The following is a 16,924-nucleotide window of genomic DNA, read 5'->3' on the forward strand; positions in this document are numbered from 1 at the left end:
TTGACCAGGTCTGCCTCTCCTTCTATTTTGGGTGTTGTGGTCACCCAGGAGCAGGGTCATGTCTTTTTTTTTTTTTGTATACTTCACAGTTAGCACACTGCCTGGCCAGTAGTAGGTGCTCCCATTAATGTTTAATGAAAGAATGCATTTTTATTAACAAATTTGTGAAGGAAGAGATGGCTGTACCTGCTGTTCCTGTCACCTACTACACTTAGTCATTCTTTTGGTTAGCTGTTTGAGAAGCATTTGGGCAGTGGGAAGCCCTGGTTTTACAGCTGAACAGAGGAAGGATAAAAACGACAGCTAGATGACTTCAAACTAAATCTGTCACTACTCCTGCCCGTTTTTATCTCCTCATACAACTCATCAGTGACCATTTTCTATAGGGGTTTTATATTTTAAAATGTATTTATTTTTCAAGGTACCGTCTGTCACCTTCAGATTATCCCAGTATGGTCCTGGGACATTTGTATGTACTTTTTTTTCTTTTTTTTGAGACAGAGTCTCGCTGTGTTGCCTGGGCTAGAGTGAGTGCCATGGCGTCAGCCTAGCTCACAGCAACCTCAAACTCAGCGATCCTCCTGCCTCAGCCTCCCGAGTAGCTGGGACTATAGGCATGCACCACCATGCCCGGCTAATTTTTTCTATATGTATGTTTAGTTGGCCAGATAATTTCTTTCTATTTTTAGTAGAGACGGGGTCTCGCTCTTCCTCAGGCTGGTCTCGAACTCCTGACCTCAAGCGATCCACCCGCCTCGGCCTCCCAGAGTGCTAGGATTACAGGCGTGAGCCACCACGCCCGGCCTGTGTGTACTCTTTACCACAACCATGGAGGAAGCAAGGTTAAATGTATTATGTTATATAACAGCATCGAAAATTACTTTTTTTTAATCATAGTAGGGATTGGTGTTTGAGAGCTGGTCCTTGCAATAATTTAATCTCTAAATTATGGTTGGTAGCATTCAAAGATCTTTCAAATACCAGTGAGAATAAAGAATCATTAGTTTCACACCAAAACAGGAATCCATAATTTGGCTTTCTCAAAGTGATATGTTTTATGTCACTTTGCTCCTGAATGTGTTCATATCTTCAAATATCTGTCAGCCCAGAGAACTACTGAACTTATCCCTGGTGTTGACGGGAAAATATTAGAACCAGTGTTTGGATATAGTGCCTATTTTATTTTATAGGAATTCAAATTACATTCTGCATTAGATTTTATTATAAAGTAGTAGTAACTTACCCTCCCACCCCCTGCTGCCAGGTTGCCTTTTTAAAAAGAAATGAGTAAAATATGAATTCAGATGCTTTTATCATTCTATGGAGTGACACAAAATGAAAAAAATGATGCAGGAAGTTGAAACAATGTTTTTCCTGTAATGTACAGGTAACTTTACTCCTGACGGTATTTGATGAAGATGAGCAGTCTCAGGATGCTGTACGATTGCATCAGGATATTAATGATTACAACCGAAGGTTCTCAGGGCATCCCAGATCAGTAAGTAATATTATAGCAGGTACAAAGTTGCAAAGTGAGACTTACCAACAAGTATTCTGTGATTGTGAAAAATCTCGTGTGTATTGGGTCAATTTTTTACCTTCACCATTGCCAATCACTGAGTTACAGCTTTCCCAGGGACTGCAGTTTTCTTTGTTAAAACATAAACAAAAAGCATTATAAAAATCTTTAAGAAAGAAAAACTAGCAAAGGAGCAATAGGAAAAATTGGAGGGAAATAGAAAATTGTTGACTTCCAAGTGATTCCAAAACAATTTGTCTTATGAGAAAACTTACACATGAAAACTTGCAACCGAAGACTTCTAGACAATTTATAACCATTTTACTGTTTCCTTTACCCCAGCCCGTTTGAAATGTTCCCTTAAATAACTCAGGTTTTGGGGGATTTTTTCGTATGTCGTCTTAGCTATTCAAAAGCTTTCTATTTTTAAAGAATACGTTAATTCCATAGTTGAACTCTTCTCCTGCCCCAAAGCATTTGATAAATTAAAAACTGTTATATGTTACTGACTCATTCTGGTTTTCTTAAAATCTAACAGATTCTAGAAGTGTGTGTAAAACTGAATAAGTAATTCAAAAACTAGAATACACTAAGTATAAATTTATATGGGAAGCCCAGACCTCCCCTCGGAGCGGCTTCAGCTTGCATTTCAGCTTGGCTCTCAGCAGAGGCTTCTCGAACTTAACGTGTGTGACATGGAGCTGATTCCCTCCTTGACTCAGCTTATTCTCTTCCCAGTTTTAATTTCCTCCTCTCCCTCATTCTCATTTGATCTGTAACCAAACTGTATCCTTTCTTTTCTTTCTCTTTGTTGGGTTTCCTATTATTTTTTACTGCATAAAAATGTCCTGGCTGTGTCTACTTCTCTCAGTCACTGCAGTCATCTCTGCTTAGGACAATGACAGGGGCCTCCTGACTTCTGCTTTTTTCTCTGCACAGCACCGAGTAATATTTTCAAAACATAAATCAGACCATGACGCTCTTGTGTTTGAAAACTTCCAATTTTTTTGAATAATGTTTTGACTCCTTACTATGGCTTATAAGGCCCTGCATGATCTGGCCATCCCCTCCCTCTCCCCGCTCCTGCTCCACCCCAACTCCGCCACCGCACCTCGGCCACCCTCGCCTCCTCCGGACACACAGGTCCTCCCCTTCGAAGGCTTGTCTCTCTGCCCTTCTCACGGCTGCCTTCTGCCCGTTAGGTAAGAACCAGCTTAAATAGACCTTCCTCAGCAAGGCTTTCCCGGACCCTCTGCTGTGTTCTCCGTGACTGCCCTTCATAGCATTTGTCACACACAGCACTCAACTCTGCTTCGTGCTTTCTCTCAGGAAACTGAAAGCTTCCTGGGGCCATGTTTATTAATTCACTACTATAGTCCCTGCCAAATTTAGTGCCTGCGATACAGGCCCTTAATGGGTGCTGAATAAATTAATGAGTGATCCTTACAATAAGACTCGATAATACTACTTCCAGCCAAAAATATTAGGCTATTAAAATGCTTCAGTATTAAACAAACACATGCTTTGGTGTTCCCTTTTTTCCTTGTTCTGTGAGAGCATGTACATTTAAGGGCATGTATTAATAGTTTCAACTGTTGTGAATGATAATGGGTAGAGTTACCCATTTTTCAGGTGTTTGCTTAATGCAATCACTATGGTCCTCCATAATTATTTGAGAGCCTCCCCTGCTATTTTTGATGCAGCAAGTTTTTTTACATATCTTCCAGTGACATCTATAGGACAATTCTTTGAAAATGCAACCTGATTCCAATTCAAGAACTACCACTGAACTTACAAAAATCACTTTAATATTGTCGTTCATATTTTTAAATGTGAAACATACCCACTGCTCAATTATTATTTTTTTGTAGATGTCAGATATTTAATGAGTAAGAAAGCCTGGTATGTAATGAAATTACAGTACAATAAATGCATTTAGCTCTTTGATATTCTACCTCCTTCAAAGTTGGAGTAAGTTTATGGTTAATATACAAACATTGCTGAGTAAACCATCTCATTTATTTATTATTATTGTTTTTATATAATTGATGCCATACTGAAAGTCAATAAAACAGCTCTGATAAAAGATAGAAAGGTATTCAAAAGGCATACTGGCTGTTCATTAGAAGAATATCTAAAATCATTTACCATAGACTTTGTGAAAGCCCTAAAGCTATTTTGCTTTAAATATTAGTTTCTTCTATAGAGAATAGAATATTAACATAGGAAGTAATTCCAGATCCTTTATGACAAGTATTACAAAAGGAGTTATAGGATGATTTTCTTTGTCAGAGTTTTTAAAAGTGTGTTCTCCTCACCTGCTTAATTCTTTGCATTTTTGTCTTCACCTCCCTCTCAACTTATTTGGCACTTGTTACATAAAATGCATACCTGTGGTTGGATTTAGGATTTTTATATAGATTGTTAAAAATAATTGAACTGTAGGCAGAGGAATGACCAGAGGAATTGATTCACTGGATGGAATCAGTTTCATTGCTGTTCTTAAACTGTCAAAGCCATCAAAGTTCATATGTCTTTAATGTGTATAATATTTCTATATTATCTAGCAATTTATACATTTCTTTTATAAACAGTTATCTTTTTTAGTTCTTAATCATCCTTATTGCACATAAATCCTCAATTAGTTGTTGAATTATCTCTAGCAGGTAAACAACTATTTGCAAGATCACCTGGCTAATAAATGATTTTGAATTCAAACCCAAGTCTGTTTGACCTTAAAGTTTGAGCTCATGCCTTAGACTCTAATCCTGTATTCTTTGGTTTATTAATATTTTACTAACTCAAATTAGACATAACTTGAGCTTTGTGTTACTATAACCCACATTTTAGGCTGAATGACACTTAGTTGCTTTTGAATTATCTGTAATAAGACCTATTTTATAAGAACTTAGTATTCGAAGAACTGTATTTAAATAAAATGTATAATTACAAAATATGAGGCCGGGCACAGTTGCTCAGGCCTGTAATCCCAGCACTTTTGGAGGCTGAGGTGGGAGGACTGCTTCAGGCCAGGAGTTTGAGACCAGTCTGGGCAACATAGTGAGACCCTATCTTGACAAAAAATTTAAAAAATTGGCTTGGCGTGGTGGTGCGTGCCTGTAGTCCCAGCTACTTGGGAGGCTGAGCTGGGAGAATCACTTCAGCTCAGAGTTCAAGGTTCAGTGGGCTGACTGTTCCACTGTACTCCAGCCTGGGCAATAGGGTGAGCCCTTGTCTCTAAAAAAAAAAAAAATGCTGTTCAATATGTGAAATTCCTTAATTCATCTTAACTGAATTTTCATGTTATAAGAAAATTATATTATTTTGAAATCTGACATATGATGCTAAATCATAATACTTGTTTCTTCCCCCTACCAGATCATGGAAAGAATTATGGATCTACCCACTTTACTGAGGCACGCATTCAGGGAAATGTTTTCAGTCGGGGGCCTTTTCTGGATGTTCCGCATTAGGATAATACTTTGTTTAATGGGAGCTTTTTTCTACCTTATATCACCTCTAGATTTTGTGCCTGAAGCCTTGTTTGGAATTCTAGGCTTTCTAGATGATTTCTTTGTTATCTTTTTGTTGCTTATCTACATCTCTATTATGTATCGAGAAGTAATAACCCAAAGGCTAACCAGATGAAAAAAAAATGAGTTTACTAGATTAGAATACGTGAGCTAATGTATAAAATCAAACAAAAGGACCCATGGCAGTATAAAGCATTTGAATATTATCTTACAAGCTTAAAACCGCTATATGACAAACATTTGATTATCGTTTGACAAATGCCTGACAATATATAACTGGAACTTCTACATTTCACAGGTTCTAATGTTTAGAATTATAATGATCTACAGTTATATCTTGATTCTGTGTTGTCTGGAAAAAATATGGAATTACATAAAAAAGGATGTTTTTATATCTTTTTCTTTTCCCTAAAATTATTTAAATTGGATGTATAGTAAGATATTGTTAAATGTACTGTTTATCCAATTTATCCTCCTCAGTGGGTACCTGTATGATAATATATAGCTATGAAATTCATCTAAATATTTTTGTTACAATAAAATCTTACACAATTTGGGGGAAAGTCAGTGTTCTTTGAGTGCTAGCTCAGTTTTGTGCATTTGGAGCAGCTCTGCGTTTTCATTCTGGTGTAATTCTTTGTTATCAGCTAAAACTGAAAGAAGAAACTTGAATTTTATAATTTGATTTCATATTCTGGTTTACAGAACACTTTTTAATCAATGGAGACATTACGATGAAAAACATTTATCTCCAGTCAGCATACTTGATGTTTGCAGTTACGACAGTTAAACAGAGTTTGGTCCTTTTGTAGTAGACATAAAGTAACTTATAAAGGAAAAATTTTTTAGGAACCTGTGTGATACTGCAAACACATAGTAGTTTGATGCATTTCTGAGGAAAGGGGATCTTCATGTCTACAAGCATCAAAGCCTTTAAGAAGACTACGAACGCTATTTAAATTTGAGAAAAGAATTTATTGGTTAGCTCTAGCAACAGTTGGTCAAATTTGGCTTTCTATTGTCAGGAAACGTTTGTAATATTCTCTCAAGATGGCAGCATCATGTCTTACGCAGAGTGAATGACTATGTCAGAGAAGAATCAACACCACAAGTGTTAGGAGATCCTTACTCATTTTGGCCGGCAGTGCTCGTTAGTGAATTTAGGACCGCAGGATGTAAGGTCATGCCCAGGAGTCAGTGTGAGCGCTGCCATCTGCAATCACCGATATCGCTGTTATCCATTAGTGAGCCTCACTATGGATAACAGAGTATAAGAAGAAAATCTGTCACAGTCTCCCAGATTAATCAGATTCGCCATCAACTGAGATTCTGGATGAAACATAAATTTGTGTTTTCTAATTTGGACCTAGGACAAACAATAATGCTTAGATAGAGTTATACTTAAAGCAGTTTCTTGCTCATTTTTCATTTTATCCTTAGGCCAATTCTGCGAGGAGGCCAGGGCATCACCTTCCTCTTCACAGATGAAATGCCATGGTATTAATGAAAGTTTTTTGCCTGAAGTCACACAACAACTAAGTGATTGAACTGGTATTAAACTCTTAGTAGGACTCCTGCATAGGATGTTTAGATAAACATGAAGGTCACTATGACGAGAAGGACTTTGTTATATCACCATTTATACCAGACTGGAAATGCATTTTCTACCAGTTACAAATTTGGTGTGGGGCTACAGCAATGTTGTTTATTGACAGGATTTTATTTTCTGCGCATGTGTTTGGTTCCAAGCATCACATTTTTGGTTACAATAATTTTACTGCAATATTTGGAATTACTACTAAGATTTTCTTTCCTAAGAGGTATATTGTACCAACTTTTGTATTGTACAAAAACACTGTATGATCTGAAGTGTTATGAAATTGAAAAGGGTATGGGCTGACATCTCAGAATTTTAGAGCTGTTTTTGTCACCTTTGTGGATCACTGATGATAAATGCAGAAGGAATCTGAGAGAATATTTAAAACAAGTAGAGTCAATCAATGTTTTAAACATCATAGTAATTCTTCTGTGATTCAGAGTTAGATCATATAAATCAAAACAACAATTTGCACTTTTTAAAACAATATTGTAACTGTCACAAAAACAGATGGTCCAACCCCAGGAGCAGATAATAACTTGGGCGGCTCTGTGGGGAACATGACAGGTGAAAACTGTTCTAATTGCCCACTAGAACAGTGGTTGCAACCACTGTAATTCTCAGTGTTTGAGAGGAACAAGGGAACAAAGGACTCTTACTGATCCCTTGTGGCTGTGCAGATACCTACCTCACAGAGTTGTAGAAGATTGAAGTTTAGTTCAAATTTTGTGATTGAAACTTGTCAAGTATTTTATTCTTTTGAATAAAAGCAACATATCTAAAAATTTTTAAAAGGTGTTATTTTTCTTTTTCTTTAATATTGTTTGCTTTAAAATTCAGAACTCTTAAAAGAGCATTCAGTATAATGGTTATAGTGGCTTTCTTTATCACTAATGGACATCCAATATCTCATCACCTTTCTAATTAATTTTGCTTAGACATTTTTAAATTTAAAAAGTAGAAAAGAATTGTGTTTTGTTTTTAAGGAAAATTATTTAATCCGGGCAATCTGTATTAATTCTGGACAATAAGGTCGGAATTTAAATTAGAGATCAGACCTCTAGTTGACTTCCCATCCCCATTTCTTTTGACTGTATATTTAAACTGTATATTCGCTAACGGACATTTTCTTTCCTGAGTCTGTGCCCTCACATTTGCATCAGAGCCTTCCCCTCCTGCCCCTGCTCTTGGAAATCCCGGGCCCTTCCATTTGCTAATCAGCAACCCACATACAAGGGGCTGGATGGGCCCCTTAGAGCAGGAGGAGGTATTTAAGGCTGAGGCCCTGAGACTTAGGAATCTCTCAGAACCAGGCCAGCAGGCTTTAAGGGCTGCTAACAGGAGGCGGTGCTATCACAGAGATAAAGACAGCATCTGAGCCAGTTGTTCTGTTAGAACCAGACTATCTTCACGGCATCAGTATTTGTTTTAAGCATTGAGTCCTTGACTCCAGACAAATCTGAGGTGTTATCAGTCACTGTCATCCTTATCCACCTGCATCTTAACTTGTCCCATGTCCCAGAATGGTCATAAGAGGAGTAAATGCCCCAATAGGAAACACTGAGCATTTTTGGACACTGTCCTTACTCTCTTTCAGACGAGTGGTATTTAGCTCCAGACCTTTTGGTAGTATGTGGTATAGGAGAGGGTAAGAGCTAAAGATGTTTTAAAGTCACCGATATCTAATAGTCTAGATTTTAATTTAAAAACACCATTTAGAAAATAAAAATACCTGATATTCAGATCAAAATTGTAACCCTTCTTGGAGGTTACTAATAATAATAGATCTTGGAGAAAACCTAGAATTTATGTCTACATATACACCTAATGCAATGTAAATGCTACATAAATAGTTGTTATACTGTATTTTTATTTGTATTCTTTTTTATTGTTTGGGATTTTTGTTTTGGAATATTTTCAATGCACAGTTGGTTGGGGGTAGGGCCCTCATGAATGGGTTTAAGACTTAGCAAAAGAGGAGAGAGATGAGCCAGAGACTCTCTCCCGGCCAGGCACGGGTGTGCGTGTAGTTCACGGCGAGACGCGGGCTGGGCTATCAGCAGCACCTGGCCATGCTGGCAGGCACCCTAGTCTTGGACTAAACCACCCAATCTGGGTATTTTTGGTATATCCGTGGGATATGGAGGGCCAACTGTTTTTGTGCAATTTTGCATTCATTTTCAGGGGATTCAAAGCCCTGACCATTTGTAGGTTCCAGATTTAAAATTCCTCGTTTAGTCCCATAGCCTTATTCTACAAATGAAGACAATGAGGTCCAAAGCCTGAGTGCTAGGGTATTTTAAAATAAAAATTGTTTATAGAAAAGGAAGTTGGCATCTCAGCCTGCTATACCAAAATATAAGCATCTCTTCTTTAACAATAAAGGGCAATTTTGCATATCTCATGTAGCCCTTGTTGAATAAGCTATTTTATATTAAGTATAACAAATACCAAACTTTTATAAACCACCAGACTCAGATAATGATCATAAGTAAACAAACTGGCCATCAGCCCTTTCATTGCCTCTTTCCCCAAAAGTAACCTCTCCTGACTTTAGTTTTACTTTTCTAACTTTACAAAATGAATCCTATAGCACGTTTTCTTTTGCGTCTGACTTCTTCAGCACTGTGTGTAGGAATTGCCCATCTTGCTGCGGGCCGCAGCTGTATCGTGACTGCGGGACAGTGCCCCCCGCCGGGGACTGTGTTACAACTTACTCATTCAACTACCAACGGACGTTGGGTTGTTTCCATCAACTTTAGAAGGCAGCACAGTCACCTTTAAAAGTAAAAATGATGCCCTGTAACAGCCCTTGACAAGAACAGCTATTCCAGCCTTAGAAATGCTATGAAGAAATGGGCAAAGTAGGAAGAAGAAAAACAGACAACAGGTATGTTAGTTTGGAGGAGGTGAAAGTTATTTTTCTATTAAGAAAATAAATTAATTTGCAGAGCACACAGTGAAAATTTTGCAGATGTTTTACAAAGAAAAAATTTTCAACATTCAGTTCAAATTTGTAAAAAATTATATGCAATTCACAGTACCAATAAGTACCAGTAAATTTACCATGTGTAAGTAAGGAACTATTAGGATTATAGGCAACAGATAATAAAAGCGTATGTCTCATTTCCAAGCTACGAACAACTAGAAGAGAGAAAACCAGAGAAGGCGGCGCAGAGGCGGCCCTGGCTGAGGCACCCAGACTGCGGTTTCCCTCTAGCTGGAGTCAGGGTCGCAAACACACGTGCGCTGCGCTGGGCGGCGGTCCCCGCGCACTTGCGGCCTCGGCACTGTTACTACCCTTCCTCTCCCTCCTGACACTCCGCAGCCCCACAACCCCGCAGCCCGGCTTCCTAAATCCCTTCTCCCCTCCAAGCCCCTCATCTGGTTGCGGGAAGCAGCTCCCTTCTTTCCTCTAAAGGCCGCCTCCCCCAGTAACAGGCAGCCCCGTCCGCCCATCTCGCAAGGCAGACGCCCAGGCTCGGCGCCCCCACCGGCCTCTCCCGGTCCCCGCGCCGCCGGGACCCCGCCTCGCCCGGCCCGCGCTCGCGCTGGTGCGCTTCCCCGTGAACTCACAACCGTCAGGCTCACCTTGTGGACACGCTCACTCGGGCCGTCTCTCCCCTGCCTAAAGCGGTTCTTAAATCCAAACCAACCCCTCCCCGACGTCCTCGACCTCAGGTCGCGCTTCTGCCCCCGACTGGGCTCCACCACGCAGCCCCCGTCCAGTCCCGGGGCACACGGAACCGCCGGCCCAGCTGCCCGGCCTCCGCTCCACGCGCCGGGTCGGTCTCCGTCCCTCGGTTCTCAGGTGAAATGCTCCTTCCTCGCACGGGCCATCCAACCAGCCCGCCAAGGCAGGCAGCGGCCTCCCCGCCCCCAGGCACCCTCACCCCGCTCTCAGCTATTCAGGTATCTTAGTATGTTATGTTATGGGCATTTTAACGTCTGTCTTCCCCTCACTAGAATATAAACTCTATGAAGACAGGGATTATGTTAGTCTTGCCCACTGGGACCCTCCCATGCATAGCGCAATGCCTGCCACCGCAGTAAGTACTCAGTAAGTAGAGATTAACAAACACATGAAAGAAAAACAGACTGGGTGCGGTGGCTCACGCCTGTAATTCCAGCACTTTGGGAGGCCGAGGCAGGAGGTTGCTTGAGCCCAGGAGTTCGAGGCTGCAATGAACTATGATCACTCCTCTGCACTACAGCCTGGGCCACAGAGCGAGACATTGTCTCTAAAAAGAAAAAAAGAAAAGAAAAAAAAAAGAAGGGGCAGAATACGAGGAAAGATTACTTCTTGCTGCTTCTTGCTCTTTCATTGCTGCCACCCAGGTCTAAGTCACTGTCACCTGTCACCTAGGTGACCACCAAAGCTTTCCAGTCAGGCTCCCAGGCTCCAGTGCCTGGGCAATCTACACTCACCTCGGCAGAATGGTCATTTTAGAAGATGGTGTCACTCTTCTGCTCTGAAGTCTGCCTCCACTTCCCTCACGGTAGCCCACAGGGCCCTGCATGATCTTGTCCCCTAGTTTCTCCCTAACCCATCTCAGATGTCTCCAGGCCCCATGCCCGCTCACCTCGCTCTAGCCACACTGACCTCTCTGCTGGTCTTTGAACAGGCCAAGAACCCTGAGCCTTGAGCTTTGCCTTGGCCATTCCCGCTGCTGGAGGTTCTTCTGACATCCTCATGGCTGTCTCCAACTCCACATCTTTGACCAACGGTCACTTCCTCTATCAAGCCCATCCTGTCCATTGTATTTCAAGCTGCAACTCCCTCACCCCACAGAGCACCTTTCACCCAATACCATATTCTGAGGTCACAAACCCTTGCTGTTTGTCTCCTAAGAGAACAGTAGCTCCCTAAGGGCAGAAATCTTTACCTTGTTCATGAAGGTATCCCAAGTCCCTAGAACTGTACATACAACATAGATATTTGGTATTTGTTGAATCAATTACTGAGTAAAGAATTTCAGTTACCTCTAAGTTAAAACTTACTTTTTCAGTTTACAATGTTATCACATTCTGATATTTACTAGACACAGGCACAGCAAACCACAGAAAAAGTCCCACCTGTCTCAATACCCCTCAAACTACCATTCCGGTATTTTGGTACAGGTATACTTCCTTTTATTGAGCTTTGCTTTATAGAGTATCGCAGATGCTTTTTACAAATTCAAGGTCTGTGGCAACTATGCATTGGACAAGTCTATCAGCACTATTTTTCCAAAAGCATGTGCTCACTTCATGTCTGTGCCACCTTTTGGTAATTCTTGCAATACTTCAAGCTTTTTCATCATCATAGCTGTTAAGGTGATTGTGATCAGTGATCTTTGATGTTACTACTGAAGTTGTTTTGGGGTACCACAAACTGTACCCATATAAGATGGCATAATTAATCAATAAATATTGTAAGTGTTCTAACTGCTCCACAGACCAACCATCCCCCCGTCTCTCTCCCTCTCCTTGGGCCTCCCTATCCCACACAATCATATTGAAATTAGGCTACATAATAACCCTGCAATGGCCTCTAAGTATTTAAGTGAAAGGAAGAGTTGCACGTCTCTTACTTTAAATCAAAAGCTAGAAATAATCAAGACTGGTGAGGAAGGCATGGCAAAAGCCAAGACACGACAAAAGCTGGGTGTCTTGTGCCAAACAGCCCCATTGTGAATGCAAAGGAAAGGTTCTTGAAGGAAATGGTAAGTGCTACTCCAGTGAACACTCAAATGATAAGGAAGCGAAACAGCCTTATTGCTCATATGGAGAAAGTTTGAGTGGTCTGGATAGAAGATGAAAACAGCCGCAACATTCCCTCGCACCAAAGTCTAAGCCAGAGCAAGGCCCTTAAAAGGAGCTGCAGAAGAAAAGTTTGAAGCTAGCAGAGGTTGGTTCATGAGGTTTAAGATAAGCCATCTCCAAAACATAAAAGCACAAGGTGAAGCAGCAAGTGCTGATGGAGAAGCTGCAGCAAGTTCGCCAGAACATCTAGCCAAGATCACTGATGAAGATGGGTATACTAACAACAGACTTTCTTTTTTTGGCTAAAAAACAACACAAATTTATTACCTTACAGTTCTGGAGGTTAGAAGTCTGACACAGGTCTCACTGGGCTAAAACCAAGGTGTCAACAGGGCTGCATTCCTTCCGGAGGCTTGAGGGGAGAATGTTTCCTTGCCTTTCCCAGCTTCCAGAGGTCACCTTCATTCCTTGGCTCGTGGTCCTATTCTCTATTATTGAAGCCAGCCTTGTGGCATCTCCCTGACCATTCTTCCATCATCACAACTCTTTGACTACAGCTGACAAGTTGTCCACTTTTAATGACTCATATGATTAGCTAGAGGCCACTTGGATAATCCAGGATAATAATCTCATTTCCAGGTCCAAAATCACACCTGTAAGTCCCCCTCCCATGTCATATAACATTTACAGGTTCTGGGGATTAGGATGTGGACATCTGGGGTGGGGGTAGTTACTTTGCCTGCCACATAATGTATTTGTACAAATACACACGCATTATGTATGTATAGTTTCTGGAAAGATCTCCACTAACTTGCTTAGGGGAATTCTTTGGAAAGGTAAGGAAGTCTGAGGCATAACAGGGCATTTTTACTATTTATACGTCTTTATTCGTTGAAGTTTTACAGCAATAAGATATTCATGTGCTGCCTGTATCATTAATAAGCCTAAGAAATAACAACAAAAGACTTCCTGAGTTGGGAATTGGGACTCCTAGGCCCTGCCTACAGGACCCCAGACCAAAGACATTAACCCTGGAGACCAACAGGCACCAGACATTATGGTGAGGCCACCCCCGACCCTGAGAGGGAATGGACATCTCTACATCATAGGGACTTGGAGGGACAGAACTGGTGTGTGGTAGAGCTGGAAAACTCCCAACTGCCTGACCCCAGCCAGTCTCTTTGTCCTTGGGATTGGCCCACACTGCCTTTCTGACATCACAGCAAGCTAATCATGGTCCTCAAGAGATTGTGACATTGAGATGTAACAGCTGAGCTCAAAGCCATGTCGCTGGCCGGGTGTAGTGGCTCACGCCTGTAATCCCAGCATTCTGGGAGGCCGAGGTGGGAGGATTGCTTGAGGTTACGAGTTCGAGACCAGCCTGAGCAAGAGTGAGACTTCATCTCCACCAAAAATAGAAAAAAATTAGCCCATGCCTATAGTCCCAGCTACTTGGGAGGCTGAGGCAGGAGGGTCACCTGAGCCCAGGAGTGTGAGGTTGCTGTGAGCTAGGCTGACATCACTGCATTCCAGCCCGGAAAATAGAGACTGTCTCAAAAAAAAAAGCCACATTGCTGATGCTTTCAAAAGATGCTGGTGTCTGCTGGGACACATGGAAGTGGAGAGGACCTGGAGGTGAAGGGGAAAAGCCTGGAGCAGGAGGCGCGCCGCGTCATGAACGTCAGGCTGCAGACTGGGGCCTCTTCAGAGAAGTGCAGGGCACTCTCCTCATCCCCAGCCCTGGACCTTCTGGCGGCCCTACCCCTGGGCCACTGCTCATAGCTGCTGGAAGCCAGTTTTGGCCTCCGCCGTGGGGGGCAGGGGTGGGGGAGATATTGGGAGTTGTCTTAACAACAGATTTTCACTGTAGAAGAAACAGCTTTCCACTGGAAGAAGATGCTAGACAGAAGTCAATGCCTGACTTCAAAGCTTCAAAAAGCAGGTGGACTCTCTTGTTAGGAGCTAATGCAACTGATGACTTTAAGTCGAAGTTAATGTTCATTTATCATAAAAATCCTAGGGCCCTTAAGATTATGCTAAATCTACTCTGCCTATACTCTTTACTATTTGGTTTACTATTTCAAACCCACTGTTGAGACCTACCACTCAGAAAAAGAGATTCCTTTCAAAATACTATTACTCATTGATAATGCACCTGGTCACCCAAGAGTTCTGATGGAGGTGTACAAGATTAATGTTTTCATGCCTGCTAACACAACATCCATTTTGCAACCCCATAAATCAGAGTAATTTCAACTTTCAAGTCTTAATATTTAAGAAATATTATTAATACATTCCATAAGGCTGTAGCTCCCAAAGATAGTGATTCTGCTGATGGATCTGGGCAAAGTAAATTAAAAATGCTCTGAGGCCGGGCACGGTGGCTCATGCATGTAATCCTAGCCCTCTGAGTGGCCGAGGCGAGAGGATCGCTCGAGGTCAGGAGTTCGAGACCAGCCTGAGCGAGACCCCGTCTCTACTAAAAATAGAAATAAAAATTACCTGGACAACTAAAAATATATATATAGAAAAAATTAGCTGGGCATGGTGGCGCATGCCTGTAGTCCCAGCTACTCGGGAGGCTGAGGCAGGAAGATCGCTTACGCCCAGGAGTTTGAGGTTGCTGTGAGCTAGGCTGACGCCATGGCACTCATTGTAGCCCAGGCAACAAAGTGAGACACTGTCTCAAAAAAAAAAAAAAAAAATGCTCTGAAAAAGATTCACCATTCTTAATGCCATTAAGAACATTTGTACTTCATGGGAGAAGGTCAAAATATCAACATTAACAGAATCTGAAAGTTGATTCCAACCCTCATGAATGACTTTGAGGGGTTCAAGTCTTCAGTGGAGGAAGTCACCGAAGACGTGGTAGAAATAGCAATAGAACTGGAAGTGGAGCCTTAAGATGTGACTAAATCACTGCAATCTCATGATAAATCTTGAACAGATGAGGAGCTGTCTCTTATAGCTGAGCAAAGAAAGTGGTTTCTGGAGTTGGAATCTACTCCTGATAAAGATGCTGTGAACACTGTTGAAATGCAACAAAGGATTCAGAATGTCATATAAATTTAGTTGACAAAGCAGGGGCAGGGTTTGACAGGACTGATTCCAAATGTTATCAAACAGCATCACATGCTACCGAGAAATCTTTTATGAAAGGAAGAGTCAATCACTTCAGCAAACTTCACTGTTGTCTAAAGAAACTGCCACAGCCACCCCACCCTTCAGCAACCACCACCCTGATCCATCAGCAGCCACCAACATCAAGGCAAGAACCTCCACCAGCAAAAAGATGACAACTTGCTGAAGGCTCAGATGATTGTTAGCATTTTTTAGCAATAAAGTATTTTTAAATAAAGATATGTACATTTTTTGAGACTTAGTGTTATTGTACACTTAGTATACTATAGCATAGTGTAAACATAAATTTTATATGCACTGGGAAACCGAGGTTTGTTGCAGTCTTCTGGAACCAAGTCCACAATATCTCCGAAGTATGTCTGGCTACGAACTATTTTATTTATTGATTTATTTTTGAGACAGTCTTGCTCTGTCACCCAGGCTGGAGTAGAGTGGCCCAATTATAACTCACTGCAGCCTCAAACTTCTGGGCTCAAGTGATTGTCCCACCTCAGCCTCCACAGCAGCTAGGACTACAGGTACGCACCACCATACCTGGCTAATTTCTTGATTCTTTGCAGTGACAGGGTCTCACTACGTTGCCCAGGCTGGTCTCCAATTTCTGGCCTCAAGCAACCCTCCCAGCTCAGTCTGTCAAAGTGTTGGGATTACAGGCATGAGCCACCAGCTCTGAACCTATTTTAGATACACAGTTTCTGGGACCCCTTGATTCAACCAACATTTCCTGAATACTTAATTTATGCCAGAGACTGCAAGCTGCTGAGGTTTCAAACTTAAGACACAATCCCTATCCTCAAGGGCATCTCTGTTCTGATGAGGACAGACATGTATGCAGACATTACAATGTTTCACAGTGGTTTACAGAGGTAAGTGCAAGATTCCAGTAGAACAAGAGAGGTGCGTTAGTTGGAGAGGCTAGGAAGAGACAGTAAGAAAAGCTTACTAAAGAAGATGACACGTAGGCCACATTTTAAGGGTGGACAGGTGAGCATTTCAGCCCAGGGAAAACAGCCTATTTAAAGAAGCCAGAAAAGAGCCAGCCCTCTAAGACAAAGTTGGAAGAGTTTAAGGACAGATGGAGGCAGATGATGGTGAAAAAGTAGAAGTACCTGGTCCTAAAGAGCTTTATAGCTCATCACAAGATTTTACCAGAAGGATATGAGCAGGGGAGCAACAATCAGTTTCTATGGAAGATAGGAAAGATGCAAAACTGGAGACTAGGACAATTAGGGTGTTGCTGCAAGGGTAAGATACCACCGCAGCTTGATAAAGAACATGAAGCAGATGGAAAGGAATGGACTTAAGAGGTACTTATTTAGTCTATAAAATTAACCTGGTCATCAAGGGGTTTTCAAAGTGAGGGGTAAAAAATCCAAGATGACGCCAGAG

The 16,924-nt window shown here is 41.5% G+C and overlaps 1 protein-coding gene across 9 annotated transcripts in view; it reads left to right on the forward strand.

The window, feature by feature from the left end:
* RNF170 (ring finger protein 170) overlaps window positions 1–7,433 on the forward strand; it is a 35,094-nt gene extending 27,661 nt beyond the window's left edge. For 8 of the 9 annotated variants that reach the window (XM_045535691.1, XM_045535692.1, XM_045535684.1 and 5 more), the window contains 2 exons: window positions 1,388–1,498; window positions 4,898–7,433. In XM_045535691.1, coding sequence (XP_045391647.1) covers window positions 1,388–1,498; window positions 4,898–5,167 — 381 coding nt within the window. In that variant the 3' untranslated portion in view covers window positions 5,168–7,433. The remainder of the gene's footprint in view (window positions 1–1,387; window positions 1,499–4,897) is intronic. The other variant, XM_045535688.1, reaches the window with a different exon arrangement.
* The last annotated feature ends 9,491 nt before the right edge of the window (window positions 7,434–16,924 follow it).

Source organism: Lemur catta, chromosome 22 (genome assembly GCF_020740605.2).
Source record: "Lemur catta isolate mLemCat1 chromosome 22, mLemCat1.pri, whole genome shotgun sequence".
NCBI lineage: Eukaryota > Metazoa > Chordata > Mammalia > Primates > Lemuridae > Lemur > Lemur catta.